The sequence below is a fragment of the Capronia coronata genome (genome assembly GCF_000585585.1).
Source record: "Capronia coronata CBS 617.96 chromosome Unknown acBCG-supercont1.8, whole genome shotgun sequence".
In the NCBI taxonomy this organism is placed as follows: Eukaryota; Fungi; Ascomycota; class Eurotiomycetes; order Chaetothyriales; family Herpotrichiellaceae; genus Capronia; species Capronia coronata.
The window spans coordinates 17465-33500 of record NW_006912900.1 but is presented as its reverse complement, the minus strand read 5'-3'; the positions used below and the strand labels follow the sequence as shown (position 1 = coordinate 33500).

At 52.6% G+C, this 16036-nt stretch overlaps 9 protein-coding genes across 9 annotated transcripts; 4 read left to right on the top strand and 5 right to left on the bottom strand.

Annotated features, from left to right (window-relative positions):
- Nucleotides 1-365: 365 nt before the first annotated feature.
- A1O1_08264 (uncharacterized protein) lies at nt 366-560 on the top strand (the record flags this gene model as incomplete). The annotated part of the gene is made up of 1 exon (XM_007729126.1): nt 366-560. A coding segment is annotated over one exon (195 nt), but the record flags the coding sequence as incomplete, so codon positions are not given.
- A 736-nt stretch (nt 561-1296) lies between these two features.
- On the top strand, nt 1297-2630 carry A1O1_08263 (uncharacterized protein; the record flags this gene model as incomplete). Its single annotated transcript, XM_007729125.1, has 2 exons — nt 1297-1443; nt 1554-2630. The coding sequence occupies 2 exons, from the start codon at nt 1297-1299 to the stop codon at nt 2628-2630; spliced, it is 1224 nt and encodes a 407-aa protein (XP_007727315.1).
- A 1180-nt stretch (nt 2631-3810) lies between these two features.
- On the top strand, nt 3811-4515 carry A1O1_08262 (uncharacterized protein; the record flags this gene model as incomplete). Its single annotated transcript, XM_007729124.1, has 2 exons — nt 3811-4370; nt 4431-4515. The coding sequence occupies 2 exons, from the start codon at nt 3811-3813 to the stop codon at nt 4513-4515; spliced, it is 645 nt and encodes a 214-aa protein (XP_007727314.1).
- Nucleotides 4516-4600: 85 nt separating this feature from the next.
- On the bottom strand, nt 4601-5433 carry A1O1_08261 (pectate lyase; the record flags this gene model as incomplete). Its single annotated transcript, XM_007729123.1, has 2 exons — nt 4601-5001; nt 5070-5433. 2 exons carry the CDS (start codon nt 5431-5433, stop codon nt 4601-4603), a joined length of 765 nt encoding a protein of 254 aa, XP_007727313.1.
- A 1044-nt stretch (nt 5434-6477) lies between these two features.
- On the top strand, nt 6478-8157 carry A1O1_08260 (uncharacterized protein; the record flags this gene model as incomplete). The annotated part of the gene is made up of 3 exons (XM_007729122.1): nt 6478-6802; nt 6855-6957; nt 7014-8157. The coding sequence occupies 3 exons, from the start codon at nt 6478-6480 to the stop codon at nt 8155-8157; spliced, it is 1572 nt and encodes a 523-aa protein (XP_007727312.1).
- Nucleotides 8158-8399: 242 nt separating this feature from the next.
- A1O1_08259 (uncharacterized protein) lies at nt 8400-10732 on the bottom strand (the record flags this gene model as incomplete). The annotated part of the gene is made up of 4 exons (XM_007729121.1): nt 8400-9803; nt 9855-9883; nt 9941-10536; nt 10593-10732. The coding sequence occupies 4 exons, from the start codon at nt 10730-10732 to the stop codon at nt 8400-8402; spliced, it is 2169 nt and encodes a 722-aa protein (XP_007727311.1).
- Nucleotides 10733-11220: 488 nt separating this feature from the next.
- Nucleotides 11221-12336, bottom strand: A1O1_08258 (uncharacterized protein; the record flags this gene model as incomplete). The annotated part of the gene is made up of 2 exons (XM_007729120.1): nt 11221-11725; nt 11795-12336. The coding sequence occupies 2 exons, from the start codon at nt 12334-12336 to the stop codon at nt 11221-11223; spliced, it is 1047 nt and encodes a 348-aa protein (XP_007727310.1).
- A 1239-nt stretch (nt 12337-13575) lies between these two features.
- Nucleotides 13576-14225, bottom strand: A1O1_08257 (uncharacterized protein; the record flags this gene model as incomplete). The annotated part of the gene is made up of 2 exons (XM_007729119.1): nt 13576-13771; nt 13882-14225. The coding sequence occupies 2 exons, from the start codon at nt 14223-14225 to the stop codon at nt 13576-13578; spliced, it is 540 nt and encodes a 179-aa protein (XP_007727309.1).
- Nucleotides 14226-14664: 439 nt separating this feature from the next.
- A1O1_08256 (uncharacterized protein) lies at nt 14665-15728 on the bottom strand (the record flags this gene model as incomplete). The annotated part of the gene is made up of 2 exons (XM_007729118.1): nt 14665-15481; nt 15547-15728. 2 exons carry the CDS (start codon nt 15726-15728, stop codon nt 14665-14667), a joined length of 999 nt encoding a protein of 332 aa, XP_007727308.1.
- Nucleotides 15729-16036: the final 308 nt, after the last annotated feature.

The following is a 16036-nucleotide window of genomic DNA, read 5'->3' as shown; positions in this document are numbered from 1 at the left end:
AGGGGAGAAGGACGCGTATTTAGTCAATTCGAGGAATCTAGATCCTAGCTGTCGGAGATCCCTGAGGGGAAATAAACCAGAACTCGGATACATCCGATATCAATCACCGTAATCAAAAACGCCGCCCAAGCTCAGCATGTTTGACTCCGTACATACCTAGGTATTCTTCTCTTCCTTCGTCATCAACGGCAGAATGCAAGGTTCTTGCCTCTGTGGAGGCGTCGTGTTCGACCTCAAAGGCCAATCAGAAAAAGTCATCGCTTGTTACTGCACACACTGCCAAAAGAATGCGGGAGGTCCTTTGCAGATAGTCAGTTCATTAGGCGGAAACCGGTCGACCATGGCTGACACGGCGACTCCAGATTGCCAAGTTTCATCGAGATAATGTCGATATCACCAAGGGGGCCAATTTGATCAAGACGTTTACGCTCACCGACACTTCCAGCGGTCATCCTAAGCACAAAGCATTTTGCACTGAGTGCGGATGTACTCTATGGACTATCCCGACCCACCATGGAGGTGACTTTCTCATGGTTCGAACATCTCTCATACAGACCGGGTTGGTTCATTGTATTAACACAATTTTTCCTTCTCCTAACACCTTCTCAGACTGGAGAACTTCGAACCTGAGGTGGAGTTATTTGCCACTCGTAAACCACGGAACGTGATCCTTCATGTTCATCCCCCCGGTCGAAGCGGGGGAAATTGATGGAGACATGATTGGTGGGGTAAAGTTCAATGAGGCTGGATGAGGGAAGAATCTGGGGTTTCGTGTTGGTAGTATTGACGTAGTCGGAACTGATACTATCCCGCCCCCGTTCCGGATATATCATCACCTCGGCAATTGGCTTCCTTCCCACATTCTTCTCTTGCTTGGTTCCCGGTGCTCTGCATTCCGTTCGAACGGAACGACATAACCGCCTTTATGATCTGATGGACGGAAGTCAGGAGTTTCAGCCTCGTCCCGCCAAGAGACACAAAGTCGCCATTGCATGTGATGGTTGTCGAGCCAGAAAGGTTCGTTTGGACGTCAATTTGACATGGACTGACTGACCATAACAAAGACCAAATGTGACAGTATACGTCCTGGTAAGCTCTAAAGAGGGAGACAGTTCAGCTTGAAACCAACATTAATACTTGTGTGGCCAGTCTGCGGGCCTTGCTCAAAACGTAAGAATAATGGAGAGTGTACCTGGACCATCGGAGATTTGAGGGTCAGTCAGCCCCCATCACAGTCTCAGGTCATTCAACTCCAAAGGCGAGTCAAAGAGCTGGAAAACGAGCTCCACAATCAGAATGGTCGAACTCCTCCACAACAAACTACTTCTACGGATTAGTATGAGATTCCTGTGCAGTCAAGGTCTGGAGGCAACGAGAGCCACAGGCCCCAGTGTACACCGCCGGTGCCACGTACGGACTCCCGAATTCAAGGTCAACACGAAGGTACCGTGCCATCACCAGTTTCAAATCATGCATCTACACAAGCATATGGCTGTGGGAGTACTACAGGGAGTGGGATGATTGGATCTCTTCCCGATGAGATACATTCCCAGGAGTATTTCGGAGGTTCAAGCGCGGGGAGCTTTATCAATCAAGTTCGTACCGCCGTGAGACAGAAGCTGGGCTTGTCGAATCCTGGACCAACGGAACGACATACTCTATCAACAGGCCAATGTAGTCTCGGAAAACAGCAAGAAAACATCGACATTATACTCCCAGCACGAAGTAAAGCCGACCAACTCTTGGGGATCTACTGGGATTCTGTCTATCCTTTATATCCATTTGTGGACCAGCAAGAAACCCTTTTCAAGTACAGAGCATTATGGGATGGCCATCAGCAGACCGAAGGAGACCGTCTATTTGTTTGTCTGCTGAACGTCATCTTTGCTCTGTCTTGCCAGTTGAATGGAGCTATCGAGGCCGAAAGACGTGAAGCTTCCGCCCGAGTGTACTTCCAAAGAGCAAAAGCCCTCCTCGATCTCTGGAGCTCAGGGTCATTCCAGTGCGTCCAGGTTCATCTTCTACTTACACAATTCTTCCAAAGCACAAACGAACCTCAACAGTGCTGGATGATGGTTGGGGTCGCCGTACGTACCGCGCAAAGTCTGGGCCTCCACTTACCCGAGACCACCAAACAAGTATCGTCACCACGACGAAGGGAGTTGATGCGGAAGATATGGCATGGTTGCATCTTGATGGATCGTGTAACTTCAATGACTTATGGACGGCCACCAATGATCAGTGCCACACTTGCAGCTGTGGTACCACGACCACTCCCTATCGACGAAGAACTTTTGCCACAGGAAGAGGATCAACCGGCACCAGATCCGACAGGGCCCTCGATCCTGGACTTCTTTGTCCAGACTTTGGAGTTATACGAGATCTTGTTCGATGTTCTCGTCGGCTTTTACTCATCATCCTCCGGCGTAGATCTTTCGGTTGATGATATCTGGGCTCGACATCTAGGACCTTCCGCCATTTCCAGCAATTCCTCCATCCTGCACGTCGAGCGAAGGTTGATCAAATGGGAAGCTCAGTTACCTCCGCACCTGAGGTTGGCAGAAACCAGCCCGGGTGTGCAATCCACCTCACCATTCTTCAGGCAAGCGGTTATTCTTCATCAACGGTAAGTACAAGTAGATACATTGGAGCCGGCCCGCTGATTATGCCGCAGGTATCTTCATATCAGACTTATATCATTGAGACCATTGCTGTCAGCCTATGTGGTTTCAGAAACAGGAGATCGGGATGCCTCTACATCCTTTGGTGGTGTTCTCTCCCAAAAGGTTGCCTTACAATGTGCCATTGTATGTGTCAAGGTGGCCCAAGAGACCATTGACTTGGCTTTTACTCGGCGGCCATTCGATCCCCTTTCAGTGGGTCCTATTGCAGCCTGGTGGTACAATCTCCTTTTCATCTACAGTGCAGCAACAGTTCTGGTTGCCGCCAGAGTTTGTCCGTCAATCTTCAAGGAAATATCCGAAGAGTCAATCTCCCATTCATGGAGTCTGGCTCTTGAAATCCTTGCCCAATATCAGGTATTCAACCCCGTAATTGAGCAGCTGATCGCCGCTCTTCATGTCTTATTCAATGTCCTGCCAGAACATTATGTCCAAAACAAAGAGACCAGATATAGTTCCACTCATCAGCCATTGATGGAACTTGGAGTTGTTTCTACGGTCAAAGATAATTGCGGGCCACCGAGGCCTACCGGAAACGACCATTTTGACATGACATCGTCTGGAATCGATCATACTCCGATGTTTTCAGACCGAGATTCTGGGACAGTTCATGTCAACTACGATTTTGTCTTTGATAATAACGACATTTCCTGGTTGCACGCCATACCCTTTGAACTTTGATGCCACAAGAGAGCATTATTCAGGAAATTTGAAACTTATGGAACTTATGGTTGCCTCGGCTGTCACCTTGGATGAATCGTGCAGTCAAACTACGTAGGATCAGAGGAAGGAAGTGCCACAGACCGGAAGAGAGCCTACAAATGGACGTTGAGAGCGCCACGGGTCGTCAAAGGCATGTTAGCCCAAGGCATAGCTAATAGCAGGAATATTTAGAAACGTCCTCGGCGTCTTTTTATAGTATGGTATACTAGTAGTAGTATATGGAAGTTCTAGAAGGATGTACATTACGTCATAAATTAATTGTGTATTGTGATCTAAACCTGTATCGAATAGTCTCTCTTAGCCAATTTTATTTGCATGAATAAGCCAAAATAAAACATTACTTCGATTCTACACAAATTATTTGATTCTTGTTGGGAAATTCGTACCACCACCAAATTCATCGGCGATGCCTTCCATCTACATTCGTCCCGCTTCAACAGCCACAGATGACGGACTCCGTCTACTTCAAAACTTCGACAGTCAGCTGCCCTGGCTATCTTCGATTGGCAGCAGCGCGCAATGGGGTGGCTCTTCAAGAAGTGAGCAAGAAGACCAGCGGGCAAAGTATCGGAGTAAAGTCGAAAGCAGCGAGCGAGGCTGGAACAATCCATGGAGTCGAGACTGGGTCAGAGCCTATATCGCCGAGGTTGAGATGAAACGAGAGGACCTATCGTCCGAATTACTCGAGCTCGCTATCGAAAGTCCAAACGACGCCGTTCGACTCCCAGTTGCCGGCATGATTCTCCAAGGCCAGTCAGCTGAATACGCCCGGGATATTTTACCAGAAAACGACGACAATGATCCCTTCATCTACCTGTTGTACCTATTGAGCGACAGAAGAACAGCGCCATATGGCAAAGGTGCAGGAGCGGCGTTGATCTCTCACGCGAAGGATGAAGCGCGGAATCTTGGTCTTAGGCGTATTTGCCTTGATTGTTGGAGAGGGAACGATAATAAGCTTGTACAGTAAGTCCATCTAACTAATCCTTCTTCAACTTCCGTAGGCATGCTTATGTGTTGGTGAAGTTATTATGAGAAACAAGGATTTAGAGTGATAGGTAATTTTGATGCCGACAATTGGCCGGGCGCGGTGATGGAGATGCGTCTCTAGACATATACAATCGATCCTATACTGATTCTGCGGTAACATCTACCCTCTAGCAGACACCAATCCACAATGAAGAGCAACTCAGCACTCAACATTTCGGCAATGGATCCACATATTTACACGCCTCACTCGGGCCCTTGGAAAGGGACTTCGGCTCCTTCCCCGTATCATTCCCTTCGAACTCTTCGCAGATGACCTTGACACTATCCGCGCACGAGTTTGTAATGGTCGCCGTGTCGCCCAGATTCGAGTTGATGCCCACAAGCACCTTGCCCGACGTTGCGACCACGCCGTCGACGATGACGGTCCGTTTATACTGCGTCTTGCAATTGCCGCAGCTCCGGTAGAGCTTACCAAAACTGTTGACGTTGAAGCCAGAGATCGAAACAGTCCCGCCGCCGTTGTGCTGGATTACTTTGTCTTCCGCTCCCTGTGCACCACCGCCGATGATGTATGAGGTTCCTGATTTTTGTTTGATGGTCAAAGCGTCTGTTGGGGAGTTGATCAGTTGGATGAGTTCGTAATGTGGAATATTTATTGATCGAGGGCCAACAAACCTTCACAGACATTCTCCCACCACACATTCTCAATGGTGCAAGAACCAAGACAATGGATCCCCTCTGCTTGATTGGCTCCGATGATAACGTTCTTGATCGTGCCTCCATCTTTGACCAGAAACACAGCTTCTGCGTCTCCGCCCTCAGCTTGTCCGGTGCAAGCCTTGCCGCGGTCGTAGCGGACCAGACCGCCGTCGAAAGTGCCGGACACGGTCATGGGTGAGCTCAAGCTCTTGGTCCCTTTGGCTGCTGGGATGGGGAAGGAAGCTCGACGGTGAAGAGGAGCATGGCGGGGTGCAAGACCCGACGATAGGACCCCAAAGGCCAGGCCGAGAAAAAGAAGAAGTGAACGGAGAAGATGCATGCTGAAGGCAAGTGTTCAGCCTTTAGAGTGAACGTAGCCTTTCCCGGGAAGGATATCAACAGTAGGACCGACCAGCGGGCAAGAGAAAGTGCGAGTTTGGTAAAGGAGGACCTCGAAGGAAAGACTGTAACACGCAAATTGAACAAAATGGAAGCGCACAGGGAAAAGAGTAAATTACTACAGTACAGAGTGTCTGCTCAGCAATGGTTATATACCCTCAAGAACCGTTGACAAACTTCCATCAATCGGAGATTTGGAGGGAGAGCGTGGGGACCGGGGAGATTCATTTAGATGAACCAAGATTTACCAAGGTCAGTCTGTCCATGGTGTGTCGTGCATGATCCCACAACGAGTGCCGGGGTTTGAGACGACTAGCAGATACGCAGCCAGCATCAAGAATGCCCTTTGCTCTCCCAACTTGGATTCTATGAAGGAGTGCTCGGTGACGGCGGATATTGCGCCAAGGCCGCCCATGTTTCGGAGAGCTTGTTGAGCGGGGCGAAGCGTTTGAGACTACTTGGCATCAGGGGGTTCTTGCCTTCTTAGGTAGTCTGTGCCGGTCGTCTTGCCCTCGCTGGAAGACACTCACTACCTATGTGAGACTACAGTGATATCGATGAAAAACTGATTCCTTAAGTCCTAGACTCCGAGAAGTCAGCTGCTGAACTCGAAAGATCTTTTTCACGCATAGCTCTAACGCTAACCCGTGCCTGGCCGCCATTTCTCGCATCGGACGAGACGCACAACCTGATTGGCTAGAGAGTCACTTCCTCCGAAGGCTGCTATAACGACCCGGACATACCACCTGGGACTCGATATGGAAATCGGTTCACGTAGTCGACAGAGATACATGGAGTTAAGTCCGGAGACACAAGATGAGTTCCACTTCTACATGTCCGCCGGCACGACCATACATAAGGGCACCGAGTGCCAGGACAACTGGGACTGCCCATCCTCGAGCTCGATGCTAAGCAGTCAGGCCCTTACCTACGATATTGAAGGCTCCTTGGATACGATAGTGAAGTCTCATTGGCTCAATACATAATGGCCCTCGACGAAGAAAAGGCAGTCGGTTCAGGCGGCGAGTTGACACAAGCGCAAAACCCCGAGGCTGGGAAGACACCCCCAAGACCCAGCTCAAGACCCCAGTCTCCTTCTGGCTCAGGTATACAAGAGCTCTCGGACGATTCCACAGCTCCAATCCTACAGCAGATCCCTCGCGCGCAGCGCCGAGGGCTGTTCGGCCAGTTCACCCTTATTTCTGAGGTCGCCAACCCGAACGACTACCCCAGAACAACCAAGTGGTTGATGACCGTCATTGTTGCCCTGGCGGCAGCAACTTCGTCCATCGGGTCCTCCATCATTTATAGTGAGTCAGTCAATCAAGGCGTTGGTGAACCTTACGCTAACCAAGCTCACAGCTGCCCTGGCCGCGGTAGCCAAAGATCTGCATACCACCAACAGTGTCACCAACCTCTCCTTAGCCTTCTACCTCCTCGCCATGGCCTTCACCCCACTATGGTGGTGAGGAGTCCGAAGACCTCCTTCCATCGGGTACAACAAACTGACACAGTCCGCAGGTCCTCCTTCTCCGAGACTCTAGGTCGGCGCACGATATACCTCGTCTCCTTCTCCCTCTTCACGCTCTTCTCCGTCCTGAGCGCAGTCAGTGTCAACATGGCCATGCTCATCCTTTTCCGCGTCCTCAGCGGCGGCGCCGCAGCCTCGGTCCAGGCAGTGGGGGCCGGCACCGTGTCCGACCTCTGGAAACCGCACGAGCGAGGCCGCGCCATGGGCGTGTTCTACCTCGGGCCGCTCTGCGGCCCGGGGATCGCGCCCATCATCGGAGGCGCGCTGACAGGTGCCCTCGGCTGGCGGAGCACCATGTGGTTCCTCGTCATATTTGGCGGTGTCTTGTTCTTTCTCATCTTCTTCTGCCTGCCCGAGACGCTCTCTCGGCGCCGGCCCGACACACAGACGAGAAGAAGCCTGTCCTCAGTCGCCAAGCGCCTCATCACCCCGCTCCACGTCCTCGCCTACCTCCGCCACCCTGCCGTCTTTGTCTGCGTCTACTCAGCCGCCACGGTCTTCGGCTCGTTCTACCTAGTCAACATCTCGATCCAGTCCGCCTTTTTGCTGCCCCCGTATTCCTTCACCGCCACCGAGGTCGGCCTAGTCTACCTCGTGCCCACCCTGGCGTACGCCCTAGCCTCCATCCTCGGCGGCCGCTGGACAGACTCCATCATGGCGCGGGAGGCCAGGAAAGCCGGCCGAATCGATGCCGCCGGCAAGCTCATCTACCTACCCGAGGACCGCCTGAGGGAAAACATCTGGCTAGCGGCCACGCTCTACCCGGCGGGCATGATCTGGTACGGCTGGTCGGTCGACAGACACCTCCACTGGGCTGTGGCGTGCGTGGCGATCCTGTTCTTCGGGGTGGGCGGGATGCTGCTCTTTGGGGCGGCGACGACGGCGCTCACGGAGTTCATGCCGGGCCGGAGTTCCAGTGGCGTAGCGCTGAATAATTTCATGCGGAGTATATTTGGTACTGTGGGCGTGGTGATCGCGCAGCCGCTAATTGATGCCGTGGGGAACGGGTGGATGTGTACTATTGTTGGGTTGTTTGCCTGGGTTACGGGAAATGTGGCCATTTTGTGTCTTGTGGTCAGGGGACCGCGGTGGAGGGTTGAGATGGATCGAAAGTTGAATGCTCAGGAAAAATGAGCATGGACGACAGGAGGTATTTGCCAGTCAGTACTGGAGTGGTCGGATATGAGCTGGTTAGTGTTGAACGGTGCCAGATATCTGGTCAAGGATTCGACACTATGATCGAACTGAGGTGATTTGGGCTGCTTTTCAGGATAGACTTGATGCATAAGAGCAAGATAAGACATAGAATCTTCTCCCCTCCTAAGCTGTACACACGACGGGCTATATCTTTACCACTTCAAAAAGGCAGACGAAACCTACTGCCAATTCGTGCCAGGCGCATTCATAAACATCCAATCATCCAGTTCCGCGCCCATGTCCACATCAGTCATACTGAAAGCGAGATTTTGGCTCTGCTGGTCGAGTGTCCCCAGAAGTGCAGGCTCCACGGTTTCGCGAAACATGCCATGCGCACCCGGACCAGTACTGAAATCGCTCCCAAGGTCAAGTATCGCAGCGTCGCCATCATCCTCGTCTGCAGCACCACCCTCCCCAACCCTTGCGAGCACGATACTCACCGTCTCAGCCGCCTTCTTCGCCTCTCTTGACCCGTCGCTCTTCCTGACCCAGATCGCCCTAGCCCTCCTCAACGCGGCCAGCATGTCCTCTTCCCTCCCCAACATCTGCCGTCTGTCCAGCAGCGAGCACAGAATCACCGTGGCTGTAAGAAAGAGGTGGTTCATGCTGCTCGTCACGCGCCGGCGCATGGCGTAGAGCACCCCGGCGGGCTGCGTCTCCTCGTCGAGCAGGTGCTGTATCTCGAGCGTGCCGAGGGCCGCGTCGAGGCAAGACTTTCGTGAGTAAGACAAGTCGTCTGAGGTTTGGACGTCACGGGCGAAAAGAAACCGCCGGTGCAATATGATCTGCCCTTTGTACAGCAAGTGCTGGAGGAAAAGGCGTGCAAAGATCTGTTGCGGCGGCTCGGTCACGCTGGCGGCTATAGACTTCGGCTTCAGCGGCAGCGGAATCTGCGCCGCTGCGGCATGAAGGATGCCGTCGGCACGCATAACTTCGGCGTGAGTGCACGGCTTGACGGCTGTGGTGAGGTCCAGCACGGCGCCGAGGGCAATTGACACCCGTCTCCGTGCGATGAGGTTCAGGGTAGGCGTGTACTCTGTCTCTGGCCTTGCCGGTGGCAGCTCGGCATTGTCCGTAAGCCCGTCCAAGTCATTATCTTTCAGGTTCCGCGGCTCAGCGGCATCATACTGCAAGTCTGAAACCATGCGCGGCATGCCCATCTGGCTTGACACGAGCACGTCGCTCATCAGCACTGTGCTCCACAGCCGGCGGCGCAGCTCGGCCTGCAGGGGAGATATGCCCGGGAAGTGGGCGGGATCACGGTGGTAACCCATGCGCTTGGCCAGGTTGACGGCGAGGGAGAGCAGGAGCCAGACGTCCTTGTTCGCGTCGGCGTGGAGGACGAACTCGATGTAGACGTAGTGGCACGTCGTCTCGAGCACGTAAGGGCCTGGGCTGGTATATTCGGCCGTGAAGAGGCATTGGACGATCTTCTCGCGGTAGAGGTCTACTTGCAAGGTCTGTTCAGAGGTGTCTTGTGGGTCGGTACAGTCCGAGATCATTATGGCGAGGCAAATCATGCCGAACAGGAGACCGATCCAGGCTATCGGCACGTGGGTTGGGTCGTCCCAGAAAGCTTCGTACTGTTTGCGTTACTTTTTGACCCGTGATGGTCACGACTGGAAATTGCTCACCTCTCGAAGAAAGCTAGGTCCATGAACGGCTGGATTCTAGGTAATTAGCTATCCATTGGCAACGGAGCAGCAAGCGAGTCACTCACACACAGCAACCGAATCCAAGCGGTTAAAATATCGGGAGATGTAGCGGTCCACCGCAGTCTTTGGCGGTAGCGCTGTGAGAATCTCGACGCGCGAAGCCGACTGTCCATTTCCGTAGAGTAGGAGCGCATGGCGCGATTGGGCATTGCCAATGTCGTTAGTGTGGCTATCATCCTCATCTGATAGCCTGAGGTGCTCGTCCCTGTCGAGTTGGGCTTTGAGGTCGGCTATACTATCCAGGATGGCGACCCAGTGGTCGCCTCCGACATAACGGAACTCCGAGGAGGTAATGAACATGCTCCCGCACTCAGACCGCGTATCTGTCGGCAGGGATGCTTGTGAGCCTGGTGCATCTGATGGCTCAACGCCGCCTATCGGTCCGGAGGATGGGGTTGATATGGAACTCTTGACCGGGTCCGACCCCGACTTCAGCGAGAGCACCAGGCGCTCTAGCTGGACGAGGCGATCGTGCATACTGGGCATTGCGGTGGGCGGTGGTTTGGGCATCAATCTATGTGCTGCTTTGCTATCCGCATACGTGCATACAAGACCTCGTGCTGAGCAAATAGAGCATGGCTGCTTGCGGTCACATCGCGACCTGACCGAGGGTTAGCTCCACAAATGAGCACCGTGAGTATGAGCAAGAAGCCTTACTTGCGACGCCGGCAGAGGTTGCACGACAGCTGGGCTTTCTCGCGCCGGCGGCCGGTGACGGGTCGCCGTGCTGCCGCGTCAATGTCTTGTACGGTAGCCGGCGATCCGGACTTAGTCAATGCGGAATAAGGGTTCGACATTTGAAGATCGTGGCATTAGCCACAGTTCTTAATGTAGGAGTCGAAGCATGAGCCCGTGTAGTGAGCAGTTGTCAAGAAGATATGATGCGCTAGCTTCCTCTGAGCAATGTCTTATGACGTGGGATCCTCCGGTGGTAAAAGCGGATCCTCCCATGATCCGCCCCGATACTCCGGCGACACACCCCGGCCGGAGATAGGTTGGTTCCGGCGCGTGGCATACAGGTCACCGAAATTATATGCCGTAGGGTTGTAATATTGAGGACTCTGGTTGTTTATCCCGTCGGTCCGCTTATCAAAATTTTGCCCGTTTCTTTTATCTATTTAGCTCCCGACAATATGAGTACACCCCATTCTACCATTAAAATTGAAAAAACAATACTCAATAATCAAATCTAGGGTGATTCCCATCGTGTCACATCCACTCATTTTATCAGCAGTCTTCAGAACTAGGTCGCTGCAGAGTAATGTACCCGGCAGAATATGATACTCTATACTAAGCTGACAATATTCCCGTCGGATTTGAGCATCGCTTCCAATATCTGCAGATCCGCAATCGCTTCCTCCGGTGACAGTCGTGGATCCAACTTGCCCTTTTCCAGACTCTCTGCAAAAGCGGCCACCTCCTCCTTAACACCCATACTCATAGGCACCTCCGTTGTCGATGGCTTCTTTTCGCCGGCATCATCCTTGGTGGTGGTGATGACCTCTGTCATGCGGACCAGAACGCTGCCTTTACTGGTCACGATCTCGAATTCAAAGCCGGACTGAAATTCGACGCCAAACGAAACATTGAAGAAACCCTGGCGTCCATTGGACACCTTCCAGAGCGCATGGAGAGTGTCGACGGGAGCCAACATTGGCTGTACCAACGTGGTCAGAGCGGACACGCCGGTGGGCTTCTGGTTGAGCGCAGCCAGCAGATAGCGTGTCACGGCGACGAAATGGACGCCGCCGTCGAGAAGGAATCCGCCCTGGTACTCGGGAGTTGCACGCCTGTTGGTGTATTCAGTCAGTACTGCAATGTCTTTAAGCTGGGATTTGACCGCGGGTGATCAGACATACCAGCTGGTCTGATAAAACTTGTCATTCTCGTCGACAAAGATGTTCACGTTCGTGCGGAACGTGACCAATTCAGCGTCCAAACCCTTCAAAATCTCGGCTGCTTTGTTCACGCTGTACCAGAATCTCAAGTTCTCCCCGACGGCCCAGTAGCCTTTTGATGACGATGCTTTGTATGACTCCAGAAGATCTTTGGCGGTAGCTATGTCTTTGGCGATCGGCTTTTCGCTCAGCACATGTTTCCCGGCTGCAAAGGCCTTCTTGATCAGTGCCGGCTGTGCAGGGATGGGCACGGCCACAATGACGGCGTCAATGTCGTCGCGCTTAAGCAGGTCGTCGACCGAGTGTCCGGAATCCTCTGGCGAGTCGTAGTAGACATCGACCTTGTCCTCCAGCGGTGCCACGAGGGCTGCGGCCGACTTTTGTGACCTCGAGTAGACGGCTTTCAGCTTCAACGAAGAGCAAGCTTGGATGGCTGGGATGTGCTCTGTTCGAAATGCCATGTCAGCGCAGCTCAAACCTTCGAGCGCTTGCCTTGTTGCCATGCCTGCTAGGAGTGACAGCTGTGCTACATACCCTCTCGGGCAAAGATGCCGGCACCAAACAAGGCGATTCCAATCGTCATTTTCTATTCTGTCTGTTCTGTCTTCTCACTTTGTACCCTGATAATAGTAAATCGCCGGCTTCAGGAACTCTATTCGCGTAGTGCTGACAGTGATCTTGTTGATCGTCGATGGAATGAGAAGGTGAATGAGGATGAGAATATGAGTACCACACACTTAACCCAAGGCGAATCTATCGAAGATAATGTCAATAATTATGCTTGCCAAAAGTCATGTCTCAAGAGAACCAAGATCGTAGGAGAATTTGGTAGGGCTTTCCTTCTACTTTATGTATCTGTCGACCCCGGCATGTTTCGCCCGGCTGATCACCTTTTCCCAGTCCCCTAGAGCGGAGCATGTCCGATCCTCTCCTTGGTTTGTCGCTCTGGAGTTTCGGCTCAAGCACAAACACCCTCGCTCCGTACGGAAACATCCCCGTCCCCGGCATCGCGAGAATCATTAGGTGGGTAGGTAGATACCGAGGACTACTGCAATATGGGGTACCCCTCGTACTTGGTGGATAATTAGCTTGCGCTCCGGCGGTCGGAGTCAAGGACCAGCACTGACTAAGACCGGCTACCAGTCATCTGTGCAGATACTTCGACCCCATACGCCAGTCTGGCACATTTGCGAACCCGAGTTGTTCCCGATCTTCCGACGACCGCCGATGTTGAATGACAGACAAGAAAATCAAACGCCACTGCCTAGGAGAGATGTTCAGGAATTAAATACCACTTGGACACATCGAAAGCAAACGCCACTTGGACATTCATGCCCACTCGTGGCGCCGTCGGCATGTCGGGTGGACAATAATACCTAATAATGGCAAAAGCTGACTTCCCAATATGGGAGGGGCTTTCTGGAATCATGGTCTACAATGTATGCTCTCCCGCGTCCTCTTGAGGCTGAAAACCCACCTACGGTGCCAATGATTGAGAAAATGGCCAGGAAGAACAAGGTCAAATAGTATACACCCAACACAACCATCAATGTTTGCAAATAATGCCATCAATCCATGTTCAAATCCCACCAAACTATTCATGAATCATCATTGTTTCTGCTCTTGCTTCTGACAATAGAGCTTTTGTTCCACTTCCAATACCAGTTTGCGAAATGTACAAATTGCCAGTCTCAATCCCTAACACGACACTCACCCAAACATCTTTGATGTACCAACAGAATTCAAGATCTCTTCTTTTGAGCTAGTAAGTCATCTAGTCTGCTGACCATGGCGCTCACGTTGGTGTCCTCGTCGGCCCACACGGTGAGAAGGTCTCGTGCTCGTTGGGCGGCTGCCATGCTGGTCGGAGGGTGTTGACATTGCATCAATTTCGGATGGTCGACGGTACACAATAACATTGTGGTAAATGCGAAACATCTAAAATGAGAAAGGAATAGTCAGTCTTCCGGATATGCAGACTCAGACCTAAAGCATGGGCTATTACAGATACAACGTTGAAACTCCATGTCAGGAATAGGATCACTTACGAGATCTGGTTAGTGAACAGCATGAGGTGTCTGTCCTGCAAAAGAGCCTCCAAACTGCGCAAGTGTAGGATCGCATACTGGATGGCAAGCTCGGCAGAGTTCAACATGGAGATGGATTCTTCACTTTCCCAATCGGAAGGGGGAGCAGTCAAGATGCGCAAAACATACGTCCAGTTGATCTGACAATGTGCGGCGTAGTACTGGGCCTGGAGGAAGGCCTTTTGGGGATCCAGCAGCGGTTCCGTCCCCGAAAACTTGACGCTTGGGTGAAGGTGTGTATGCCACTGTTCCAACTGGGTGCGGAGTTCTGCTGCCACAATCGGGGCGTAGGTGGTCTTCCCCATGCGTCCCGTTCCACACAGCCCACTCATATATATACGACGCAGGGCGATTTCGCTGAGCAGCCAGAAGCATGACGACTCGTGGCTACCATACAGCGGTAGCTGAAGATATTCCTGAAACGGATGTAGCATTTCCGTGCCATAGTGAACAACTGGTTTGAGTTCGTGCTCGAGAATGTAGCAGGTCCAATACGCACGGTTACATGATTCCGAGAATGCGGCGTCGCTCTCCAGGCGAGACCTGAGACAAAGCAGTCGCGTGACTGTGACGGATGCTGTGTGGACCGCGTCAAATGCAGCCAGGTTTCGACAGCAAAGAAGAAGGTAGAATCTTTGGGTGATTTTTTTAGCCATAGATCAAGCATGAGCCGCTCCACACGAGGTCACGCACAACTGAAGACAAGAAGCAGGGGTAATAATGTTGGCAAATGTGGGGTACTACTCACGATTTCAGAATGTACGATTGAGCCCCGACTATGGTCGACTTGTTGCGAGGGTGGTTGGTCAGCAGACGGCACGCCGCCCGGAAGTATTCGATTCCCGGTGGCTGGGTATTGATGGTGTCGGCTGGTCTATGGTCGGTTCGGGTGAAGGCACCCAGAGCCAGCATCAGCAGCGACAGAGGCGAATTCGGGTCGGTCTGGCTAAACCCTTTCTCCGATGTGGTCTGGACGATCAGGGCGCACGTCTGTTGGTCCAGGAGTGGAAACCAGGACAGGATATTGCGCACAAAGGCTTGCTGATATCTCCAACATGTCCGGAAACTGGAATCAAGGCAGGAGAGATCATCATCATGTGTGGGCCCGAATAGCTGATTGTATTGCCGCTCTTCGATCTCATAGTACTTTTCCGAGTCGTCCCAGATCAACGGTTGCAGCTGCCACGGGGTGGGATAGCCGGTTAGGCGCGAAAGCCCCCGGAGACTGAGACCGATCAAACATGGTGCCTCATCTGCCTCGGAAAACGAATAGACGCTGGATGTCGCTCCAACTGTTACGGGCGAAGCATGAACAATCTGAGCTTCGGGGCCGGGTAACTGTTGTGGCTCTCGCATGGAAAGGACACGGTCTGACGGCGAGGACTGACCTGCCCGTCCGAGGCCATCCTCAACTGTGTTGTTGCGCCGGCCCTGCCATTCTAATTCCAGCTGCGGATCGTTTGAGACTCCTGACTCCCCGATCAATGTATGTGTTTGCTTGGAGAGCGCGTGCAGGTCTTGATTCAGGCTTGGGATTCTTCGATTGTTGGGCTTCGCACGCCTAATTGAACCAAAGTGTCAGTCACTAAAGGATTGCCGTCCTGACTTTCCTCGTAGAGAGCTTACTTTGACGCCTGACGCCTTGTTGTGCGGTAGACACACTCGAGGTCCAGCCCTGCGCAAAAGGAACACTGTGGGCGTACGGCATCACACTTTGTCTTGCGCAATCGGCACACCTCACACGCCACCAGAGCCCGCTTTCGTGGATAGTCGACAAGTTCTGACGTTTCGGAATGACTACTGTGCATGGCCTAAGTGTTGGCAGTGCGTGACTTCGATTCGAGCCGATTTGGTGGGTTTGGAGCCCTTGTCGGGAAAGCGGTGGCCCTATGCTGTGACAATCTCCTCTTTTCGGGATACCGAGTATGCTATCAGGCTGGAAGAACCTAACGAAGCCTTGATCCCGTGCGGAAAAGGGTGGCGATGAGAGTGGGAGGAGACCAGAAGGATTCAGGGAAGAGGCTTCATCGGAAGTTCGGGTGGGAGACTCGAGGCGAAGGTTATATTTGTCGGAGGCAGCTTGGGCGGGCGGAACCTTTGAGGGGTAAGGGGAAAC